Consider the following 11712-nt stretch of genomic DNA (forward strand, 5'->3'; position numbering starts at 1 on the left):
GTACCACCTGGGGGGCGTTTCATCAACGAGTTCGTCGGAGTTTTCACCGACAAATTTGCTATCAGCCAATCAGACCAAGGATTTCATTAGCTTTTGACAGTTGTCAGTATAAATCCTTGCGTCTGATTGGCTGATAGCAAATTCGTCGGTGAAAACTCCGACGAACTCGTTGATGAAACGCCCCCCTGATTGCGCCATAAGAGCTAAAAATTCAAAAAGTTCCCTACCATGGGAGGGGTAAAAAACCCCTCCCACCCTCTCTCGCGCGCACATTCGCGCGCCAAGATGCCGAGTCATGAAAATCTCACTCATAAATTTGTTTTGAACTTGGCATCCCTGTTGTTTGTTTTCCCAGCACATGAATCATCAAGAGAACTTTACATCCCAAACTAGCCAGGTTCTGTGTGCACTCCAATACTACAGTGTATAATAATTATCGTCGCTGGGGCGACAAGACCTTGTATCTACAAATTGTCAAATGTTCAGGACAGCAAAAAACATGGCAGCCAAAGCACTGTATCCGATGGAATAGACATTCCTTTGACATGCTGTGGTGACTTAATTTTGGGAGTAAGACATCTAGGATTTGGATAGGACATCACTTAACTGATTAACTGACCATTAATCCAAAAAAGTAATTTTCACCAAAATTGCAGAAACAAGGTCTTGTCACCCCAGCGACGCTTCAAGGACCTTTTGCTTTACAAATAGTTGAAGTTTCGAAAGCACCCATGGAGCATACACTATATTCAACACATTATTCACATTCTACTACACCATGTATGTCCACTGTTTATTGCTGAATATCAAAGTTATGTACAGATACTCCGATGGTTGTGCTAGCCAATACAAATCGAAAGGACCTTTCTCAGATGTGAGTTACTTCACAGAAGATTTTGGCTTCCCAGTCATCCACAACTACTTTGGCAGCAGACATGGTAAGGGCCCGAGCGATGGAGAGGGTGCGGTCGTGAAATCTCAAGCGTCAACAGCAGTTCTAACTCGCAAGGTAGTAATCAGTGATGCAAAAGCGCTGTATGAGTTTTCCAAGAAGCATCTAGACAAGCAAAGCGAAGGCGGCCAATGTTGCAAGACATTTCTGCGCACATCATTCTTTGTTTCACATGCAGAGGTTAATAGAGACAGGGAAAACAGATCTACAAAGTTGGTGAAAGGTTCAAGAAAGCTACACTGTGTTAAGACCGTGGAGAGTGGAGTAATTTCAACTCGAAATTTAACTTGTGTGTGTGACAACTGTCTACTTGGCCATGGAAACTGCAGAAACAATACCTATGTCGAGAACTGGAAGAAGGTGGACCTGAGAGCTGCAAATAAGCGAGGTAGGGGCCAGGGCCAGTATTCTGAAACTTTAAAAAAATATATACATTGTACATCTACATCACTAAAAATGTTATTAGCAGATGAGATTGTCATGTTTTCCTAGGTTGCATAATGAATCCCAGTATACAGTATCTACAATTGTTTTATCTATATGTCACATTTTTTTTGTAAGTTTCAGCATATGGGCCTAGAATGTTTCATGAAGATATTTGCATGATGATTACTTAAATCACCCTGACCATGGTCTCATTTGAGGCTAGAAATTACTGCAGTTTGATTCAGATTTGACTCTTGCAGAGATTAAATCATGTCAATCCCATCTATACATTTAGGGAACAGATTCTCAAAGAGATCCTGTCACCTGAAAATTCCATTTGGGAGTTTAAAGAACACCTACAGCTATCTCATATTTTATAAGCAACATGTCATTCACTACAAACCCATGTAATGTCATCCCTCACAGGTATGAGACTGAGAGCAAATACCACTGCAGCCCCAGCCGACCCAACCAGTGACGTTCTCACAGCTGTTGTCCCAGATGATGTCACAGAAACACTAGAACCCCCCACAGCTGTTGTCTTACATGGTGCCGGTACGCCTGCCACAGCACATAGAGATGATCCCCCTGATACTATGAACATGACAGAACCACAGAGCTCTGATGATAGTGAGAGGTAAAACATCTATCATGTTGGGAAATATTTGGCCTGAAGGCGTATGAAAGTATCTATGTTTATCACAACAGGTAAAAACAAGAAATGGATATTTGTTGAATGTGCTGTACAATAATATTCATCTTGAAATTTAAAGCTCTTCATCAACACTAACATTTATTGATCTGAATATTTCAGAAATGTCCCATTTAAAATATTTATTTCATGTCTTCTATCATAAGATCTAAGTAAATTCATTTGCAATATTAATCTTGGGATATTTTCTTTTTTTTTTTCTTTATGCATTACAGGTACAAAGTTAATACCTATGTTGCAGTGCGTTTTGAAGTATGTGGCAAGAAGACGGATAGTACCAAAGGATTGGTTTACATGGCATTGGTAAGTTTGCTGGCTTGGTTTGTGGGTATTCTCTTACTCTTCTCTGATTGTAATTTTAAACATTCGGTATTTCAAGAAAAACAAGTCAGAGCATTGAGGAAAGTAAACTGATACTTGCTGTACCAAGCTGTACACATATGCATTGTACTTGTGTTTCACATCATGTGGATAAACTATGTACCTTTGCAGTAGATTTACCCGTTATCTGAGACATCACCAAGTGGTACAGTGGAACCTCATTATAAAGAGGTCGGATATAACAAATCCCTCTTATAACAAAGTAATTTTGTTGGTCCCAGCTCTTCTTTGTTTTTTGCTTTTTACCCTGATGTAATGAGAAACCTATATAACAAGGTAATTTTCATGGTCCAAGGACCTCGTTGCAAAGAGGTTCCTCTGTATTGCATTTCTTACCTGTATAATTTACATTGTACTTGATTTTGTGATTGATTTTTACAGATAACTGCTGTTAGAGGTGATGTCGTACAAGTCAAATTCCTGAAACGTACAACCGACGGTTTATACAGCTTCTCGCCGGAGCCAGAGGCTGCTCATCCGAAGTCAGACATAGTGGGAAAGCTGCCAGTACCAGTTATGCATCCTGTTGGCAGAAAATTTTTGTATGAATTTGATCAAACAGTGCTGTCAACCTTATCAGGAAAATATGGACTGGAGTAAATTGGACAAGTGGTGCACTGTACTATACTGAAAAGAACAAATTCTTCCAACATTTTATTTCTTGCATTTGCAGGCTGCTAGACCATCTGCCATAACACGCTCATATCGAGCAAGCATACACTGCACAGAATTTTTATTTCCAGGAGCAGTGACTGTTGATACTTTTTGCTTACATACTGGACTGTAGGTAGAATGGTTGCAACCTCAGCAATAAACGTGTAGGCCTCAGGTTTCAATTGGTGTGGCGTCAGAGTTTGTCATCTCATTCATTTTGCAAAAGCAACAGCAATAGGGACCTGAAAATGACATGTTAAGGCCGGGCCACACTAAGCGGTTTCATGCGACGCAATGCAACTGGACGTTTCCATGCCATTGTTTCAGTGTGACATGGCAGTTTTCCCTCGTTGCAATGCAGTTTTGTCGCGTTGGACCTCGGTGCAGACGATAGAACATGTTCTCTCGCAGTTGTCTGCAGTTGCGTCAGACAGGCAAACCGTCCAGCTGCGTTGGGTCACGTCGCGGCAGCTCAGTGTGGCCTGGCCATTACAAGGTCCCCCTCCCCTTGCTTTTACAAGTTATGTTAACAAGGTTCCACTGCATAAGTGTCTCATAATTGTGAATCAAAGGTACTGGGTATTAAAGAGTTTAGGAGGGTAGAATCACTCTTACCCAGTACCTTTAAATTGTGGCAAGAACAGTTGCCCCACGACCAGCACTTTGCCTTGAACTAATAATAAATTTGTTTAAATGTATAATTTGTCATATTTTGAAGTTACTTCCAGGGTTGGTTCAATTACATTTTTAGTTACTTCCAATTATTTTTGGATTTTCCTGAATTAAATATTTTCCCTTTCATTTGCACACAATTACAGTAATTGCAATCAAATTTGAAAAAGTAATTAATCACATGAAAAATGAAATTGAACCCAACCCTGACTGTTTCTCTTTGAGAAATGTTACAAGTTCAATTTTCTTATCAGAAAGAATCTACCTCATTTCTAAAGTGCCCTACTAATGTTGTGGAGATAGGCATCGTGCTCGTTTCGATCCCTTCCTTGATTAGTATGAGGCAGTTTACATCCAGGATCTTCCGTGGAAGTTCACTAAATGGTCTGTAAACATTCACAGAACAGCATGCGTGCTGTCGTCAGGTGGGAAATGTAAACCTTCAGCCTCAACACAACTTGTAAAACAACTTGTTAGTGAGAAACTATAAGGAATAACAACTTTTTCGTAAGAAGCTATAAATTAGAATTCAAACAAAATCATACTGAAAAGGTACGTAAATTCAATTGAACAAATGTGGAAACAGCACATGCATAGTTTGTGTTGAATTCTATGGAGTACTGCAGGCTGAGCAAAATAAAACAATATGTGATGCTTGGAGGCCTCCTTTCGTCTTTGGTAGACACTTCATAGGTTCCTGGTAAGAATGAGTAATGTGGAACATTTGGTGTTAAGGCAATTTTTATGTAGTTTGTACATTGTTGGTAAATTTAAGAGTTCATTAAAGGGAGTGCATGGGGAGCTGGAAGTGAGAGTATGCGAGTTTAGTCTCCTTTTTGCCCCAACCCCATGGAATGACCCAGATCTTAGATTTTTGAGATTTTTAAGAATTTGAATTTAAGAATGGACAATATTGAGATTTTTTCAGAATTTAAATTTAAGAATTGACAATATTGAGATTTTTCAGAATTTGAATTTAAGAATTTGACAATTTTGAGAATTTGAAGATTTAAATATTTGGTGTCCTCCCAGAAGTTTGGAACCTCATTGTAGGTGACTTTGAGAGTGTTTCTATTGTTGAAAGTGTATCTCAATGAGTAGAATGTAAGTTTAAACTAAACATGATACTTATCACTCACTTGTAATCACCATTTTGGGCTTGTGGTCACTATGTAAGGGGGACACCATTTTTGGTGTCCCCCTTACGTGTGAAATTAGAATTACATCTTCGGGCAATAAAAATCAGGACTTTTATCTGACTTTGAGTAAGGAAGAGTGTTTCTATTGTTGAAAGTGTATCTCAATGAGTAGAGTGTAAGTTTAAACTAAACATGAATGATACTTATTACTCACTTGTAATCACCATTTCGAGCTTGTGGTCACTATGTAAGGGGGACACCATTTTTTGGTGTCCCCCTTACGCGTGAAATTAGAATGACATTTTCGGGCAATAAACATTTGTTGTGTATTTTTGCATGCAATTGTTTAAGAAGAAGATTCAGTGCTTCATATATTGTGTTTGAGATTAAATTATTCTTAAGAGTGGCAAGAATTGTTATGTCCACAGAGTTTCTTCTACCATATGTCTCAAAATTTCAAATTTTACAGCATAATGGGTAAGCTGTTGAGATTTTTTATTTTTTTTGTATTGAAATAAGATATATAATAATAAACACTTTTTCTTAATTCTTTATTCAAATTTTGTTCAATTTCATATCACAAAATTCATATTCACACACACACACATACACACACTCACACACAAACAGGCAGATTGATGATAATACACTGTACAACTTAGTTCCATGTGTAAACCAAGGTGATATCACAAAAGCAATCAATATCCATGTCAACTGAAAAAAAAAATCCATTGGAAACTTGCTGGCATCAGCCTCTCTCCTTTTCAGCGGCGGCTCAACGTACGAGGACCTGTTTCTTTTCCAGCCTCCTCAATCTTCAGTTCATCTCTCATACAAGTCACACGGATATATTCAACATTCTCTTTCCCACCATTAACACTTTCTTTGAATCATCTATCAAAGCTGAACAGGAGGCAGTGCAGGGAGTGCCTGTCACCATCTGTGGGGATGGGAGGTGTGACTCCTCAGGGTTTAATGCAAAATAATGTACATACACGATGATCAATATGCCAACCCCACAAGACTGTTGTGATGGCCTTGGCGCAGGTCAGGGACACTACCAGCTCAGTGGCAATGGAAAAGGTCGGGTACAAGAGGACTCTCAATGAGTTGCTGAATAATGGGGTACAGTTGGAGGTTGCTGCCACAGATCGGCATGTTGGAGTCCGGAAAGTGATGAAGGAAGAGTTCCCCAACATCCAGCATCAATTCGATGTCTGGCATCTTTCAAAATTGATCACAAAGAAGCTATTAAACCAACAAATCAAAACAGAGAGACTGTAAGGAGCTTGGTCCATGGATAAAAGCAACATCCAATCATATCTGGTGGTCGTGTCAGAATTGTGGAAGGGATGAGGTGAAGTTGGTGGAAATGATCCAGTCTCTATAATGCACCATGTCTGCAATGTGCACACCTGGACATTTGCTGACAAATTCCACGAATGTGCTCATGCCCCACTGACCCCAGAGCAGTCTAATCGAACAAAATGGATCACACCAGGATCCAAGTCTCACAAGGCCATTCAAGAGGTCATCTTTGACTAGCAACTTGTCAAAGACTTGAAGCAGCTGACCCAAGCATGCCATACCAGTGCCATTGAGGCTTATCATAGCCTTTACTTGAAATATTGTCCGAAGAGACTTCATTTCCGTTACCCGGGAATGCTAGCTAGGTCACAACTAACTGTACTTTATCACAATGCAAATACACAGCGACCTCAAGCAACTGTGAAGAAGGCAAAGAAAGGAGGTGTATAGAGAAAGGAGATCTTCGGTTCAAGTTCAAGGAAGTGTAAAGAAAGGAGATCCTCGATTCAAGTTCTACTTGAAGGCAGCCAAGACCTGGATTGCATCTCAAATCCCAGAAGACAAGGATTACTCATATTTGTGGGATCTCATGGTGGTTGAGTTGAGACAGCATGAATTAGCTGGTGATAGGAAGTAGTATCTCCACTGAAAAAAAGTATGATCTAAAAGTGCATCTTGAACAGGTCGAAATATCCCAAACCCCTCTGATTGAAGGAAGGATTATTTAAGACTATACAGTTAGCTCAAGTTTAGAACATATAGATTGTTTTTGCACTAGAAGATTATAAGATAGAGTGGATGTCCTGTTTTTCATTGTAATAAATTATTTGAAGAGCATAAAAGCTAAAACATTATAGAAACAAATGGGTAATACGTGGCAGAATAGACCAGGCTCACTCACACCTGAGGAGTGCCTGGCACTCAGAGTTAGCTCTCTTCAGAGTTTAATAATAACAATATGTGGAACACTATTCTTTCTTAATTCTATCTTATTTTATGTTATTGTTATTTTTTTTTTCATCAATGGAGAAAATTTGCTAAGACATGGAGGGGTTCTTGTAAGCATTGAAAAGACTTTCATGCCTGGTTCTGCCAGGTATGAAACATTTACATGCCAGCGTGTTCCAGTTCTGGGAAAAGGAAGATACCATTTCACAGGGAGTAATGCTCCAGCAGGTTGGATGTTTACATTTCCTAGCCCAAACCCTTACAGGATCAGGGAATATGGAGTATCTCCTCCAACTACTGGACAAAGAATCCCTTGAAAACTGCATGTGGGAGATTCTCAATCATTTGCTGAGAGAGATGGATGGACTCTTCTCTGGAATGTGCAAGAATCGGCCAGCCAACCCTATAATCAGTTCAGGAAACACTCCGGCAGCCTTGTTGCATTGGCGAGCATTAGCTTGGTTGATGGACAAGCTCTGGCAGTGGGAGTTGGACAGGTTTCTCCTTCTGGGCAGGGTGGAGGACCAACCTGGCCCCGCTCATACTCTCACTATGCCCCTCCGCCAGTGGGAGTATTCATCCCAATAGTGCAGCTGCCCAGGGTGAGTGTGCTTCTGTTGCCAAGCAGGAGGATGCTGCAGAGACTACACCAGCCACAGCTGACACATCTGTGCCTGCTACTCAGAAGGATAGGACAAATAAATCAAAGCATCCTGCTGAGGCTAGTGCGTCCACAGCCCCATCTTCTAGACCAGCACCGGACATAACCTTTGCAGGTGTGGCCTGTTGGCCACCTATCCCTGCTGCATTTGACACTCATTTCCATCTTGACCAGTTGAAGGCTACAAATTTGTAGCTTGCGGAAAAAGGGACATGAAGCCATAAAGCCATGAAGCCAACTCACTTGTCTCCATGCAATGGACACAATATTAATCTGCTCTCACCAAGGGAAACCAAATTCTGCATGAGCCACTAAAGAAAGATACGCGATGCAATAAATAGTCTCCGCAAGCAAGACTGCGATTTCAGAGTGGTGTCTGATGAGATAGATGACACTACAGTACGTACATGACGTAAATGACAAAATCGACACTGTCAGATTAACTAAAAGTGACTATTTTGATCCAATCCATTCCCCTTTTAAAATGAACTTTCAGAACCTCGCTGCAAAATCAGAGAAGGAAATATCCATCCATGCAGCAACAGATGATGAGCAAACCAAAGATTACTATTATGTCCACAGTATGTTACCATCACGTGTCTTGTGGTCAGGATTTATTAAATGGGAGATCTTCAAAGGTACAGGAGAGGTGGTTCTGCCAAGAATTACGTTGGTCACAAAAGAGAGATTTCTGGGATACCCCGAACAATTGGTAATGCAGAAAAGAGGATGGGCCTGCTTAAGAACATCCAGTAAGGAATCAAGGCGATCAATCGACTCGAATTTCTGTCAGAGTTGGAAAAAGATGAGAAAGGGATTTAAAGATGCTACGACGATGTAACATGTGGGCGAAGAAAATCAAGAAACCTAAAAGAGGTCTAAACAAATCAAACACAGTGTAGATTGTTGAATAATATCTGACTTTAACTACACGTGTATAGAAGTGGAATGAACTAAAAAATCAAGCCACGCAAAAATTGGGGTTTTTCAGAAGCCCCCAAAGAAAAATCCTTTCGCACGCAACAGTTCTCTCAAGGATTGCAATGGTATACGAGGAATGGAGAACAGAGCAAATACCTGTTGGTTTTAATAATGAAGTACTGCAGTGTATTTGCAATGTTCCTCAAAACACTTTTAGTACCTTGTTGCAAAATTAAAGAAGGAATATCCGTCCATGCAGCAACAGACGATGACAAAAACAACTTTAACTAAGATTTCTTAATGAAAGTCATCCATAGTATGTTACTATCATGTGTCCTGTGGTCGGGGTTTTAATGGGGTATCTTGAACGGTACAAGAAAGGTGGCTCTGCCAATAATTACACTGATCACAAAAGAGAGATTTCTGGGATGCCCTGAACAATTGGTAATGCGGAACAGAGGATGGGCGTGCTTAAGAACATCCAGTTAGGAACCAAGACGATCAATCGAGTCTTTACATTTCTGTCAGACTTGGAAAGAGATATGAAAGGGATTCAAAGATTCTACAACCATGTAACGTGTAGAACGTCTGGGCGAAGAAAATAAAAAACCTAAAGAGGTCAAAACAAATTGAACACAGCTGGATTGCTGAAAAAAAAAAATCTAACATAACCATAGAAGAGGAATGGAATAAAAAATCAGGTCATGCAAAATTTGGGGTTTTTCAAAAGCCCCCAAAGAAAAATCCTTTTATTAGACACGATAGTTCTCTCAAGGATTGTCATGATACACGGAGAATGGAGAACAGAGCAAATAAATGTTGGTCTAATGATGTGCTGTAGTGTACTCACAATGTTCCTATTTTCAGAGAATACTTCCAACAAGATAAATGGCCTCTAAAGAAACAAAGAATGTAATAAAAGATGATCTCTTTAATGACTATTTGCCCTCATAAAGTTACTCAGACATACAAATGATAATATTAGTAGTCTCCAATTTGAGATATTTGAGAGAGCATATGAATTATCTGTTAAAAACTTTGAAGAGCAAGGGAAAAAAAACAACTGTTATGGATTGCCATGTTTTGGGGAAGTGCGGTGGAAGGGGTGAGTCGGATCTTGCCCATAAGTTGACCCCGCAACGCTGTTAATGTGTCCAACAATGGGAGTGGCCACCTCCCTCGTCAACTGTTCAGTTTTCAAATTTTGGATCCATGTGACTTCTCCATTAAACAAGCAAGCCGAGAACCCGGCACACTACATACCGACGGTATTAAATGTAAAAACGTGTGTGTTTGTAGTGTGCATGCAGTCATACATATTGATGGACAGCACACTAGCATACTATGTACGTAGTATAGCGCTTATTAAAAATTAGCACTTTCTTAATCTCAGATCTCGTAAATCATATCAACTGACACAGGGCAAGGTTTGTTTAATGATAGACGAGGATTTGAATGAGTTAATTGATCGTTCCTGATTCTTACAAGACTAAAAGAAGAATCCAGGGTGCCATATGCATTAAGCCGTCAGGATGCAATAGTGGTTTTTGCTGGGACGTCTCTTGCTGAACAAACCTTCTTTCTTGTTCATAACATAAAATGACATGGAACGTTTTGGGTAGGTGTTACATAAAACAAGAAACAGTGAGGGTTTTTTTTTTCAAAGTTTATTTGGTTGTTCTTTCAATCGTGCAATGGACACAATGTTATCCTGCTCTCAACAAGGAAAACCAAATTCTGCACAAGTCATCAAAGGAAAATACACGATGGTATCTGATGAGACAGACAACAATTCTACAGTACAACGTACATGACGTAACTGACAAAACTGACACAGCCAGGTTTAACTGAAAGTGACTATTTTGATCCCATCCCCTTTCAAATGCATTTTCAATACTTTGTTGCAAAATTAGAGAAGGAAATATCCGTCCATGCAGCAACAGACGATGACGCAAACAATGCAAATGTGCACTATAACAAAGATTTCTTGATGAAAGTCATCCATAGTATGTTACGATCATAATTATGTCCTGTGGTCGGGGGTGTTAATGGGTGATTTTCAAAGGTATAAGAAAGATGGTTCTGCCAAGAATTACGTAGATCACAAAAGAGAGATCTATTTCTTTGATGCCCCAAACAAATTGGTAATGTGGAACAGAGGATGGGTGTGCATTAGAACATCCAGTTAAATAGGAACCAGGATGATCAATCGAGTCAATAAATTTCTGTCAGAGTTGGAAAAAGATAAGAAAGGGATTCAAAGATGCTACGACGACGTAACCTGTAGAACGTTTTGGTGAAGAAAATCAAGAAACCTAAAGAGGTCAAGACAAATCGAACACAGTGTAGATTGTTGAATAATATCTGACTTTAACTACACGTGTATAGAAGTGGAATGAACTAAAAAATCAAGCCACGCAAAAATTGGGGTTTTTCAGAAGCCCCCAAAGAAAAATCCTTTGGAAGCAACATTTCTCTCAAGGATTGTAATGGTATACGGGGAATGGAAAACAGAGCAAATATCTGTTGGTTTAATGAAGTACTGCAGTGTATTTGCAATGTTCCTATTTTCAGAGAATACTTCCAACAAGATAAATGACCTCTACAAGAAACAAGAAATGTTATGAAAGTTGATCTCTCTTAAATGGACTCTTTGCCCTCAGAAAGCTACTCATTCATACAAATGATAATATATATTAAAGGAAGATACATGATGTAATATATCATCTCGGCAAGCATGATTACGATTTCAGAGTGTTGTCTGATGAGATAGACACTGATTCTACAGTACATGACGTAACTGACAAAATCGACACTGCCAGATTAATTGAAGGTGACTATTTTGATGCCATCCCTTTTGAAAACGTACTTTCAGAACCTTGTTGCAAAATCAAAGAAGGACATATCCATCCATGCAGCAAGAGACGATGACAAGAAC

General features: G+C 39.5%; 1 protein-coding gene and 1 pseudogene across 1 annotated transcript; both read left to right on the forward strand.

The window, feature by feature from the left end:
• The first annotated feature begins 1257 nt into the window (after positions 1-1257).
• Positions 1258-3696, forward strand: LOC139723606 (uncharacterized). Its single transcript, XM_071634838.1, has 4 exons — positions 1258-1340; positions 1805-2015; positions 2306-2393; positions 2853-3696. Exons 2-4 carry the CDS (start codon positions 1807-1809, stop codon positions 3069-3071), a joined length of 516 nt encoding a protein of 171 aa, XP_071490939.1. The 5' UTR covers positions 1258-1340; positions 1805-1806; the 3' UTR covers positions 3072-3696.
• Positions 3697-5660: 1964 nt separating this feature from the next.
• LOC139723627 (uncharacterized) lies at positions 5661-6694 on the forward strand (annotated as a pseudogene).
• The last annotated feature ends 5018 nt before the right edge of the window (positions 6695-11712 follow it).

This window comes from Diadema antillarum, unplaced genomic scaffold (genome assembly GCF_040938485.1).
Source record: "Diadema antillarum isolate AM-2024a unplaced genomic scaffold, OU_Dant_1.0 scf00000196, whole genome shotgun sequence".
Classification (NCBI taxonomy): domain Eukaryota; kingdom Metazoa; phylum Echinodermata; class Echinoidea; order Diadematoida; family Diadematidae; genus Diadema; species Diadema antillarum.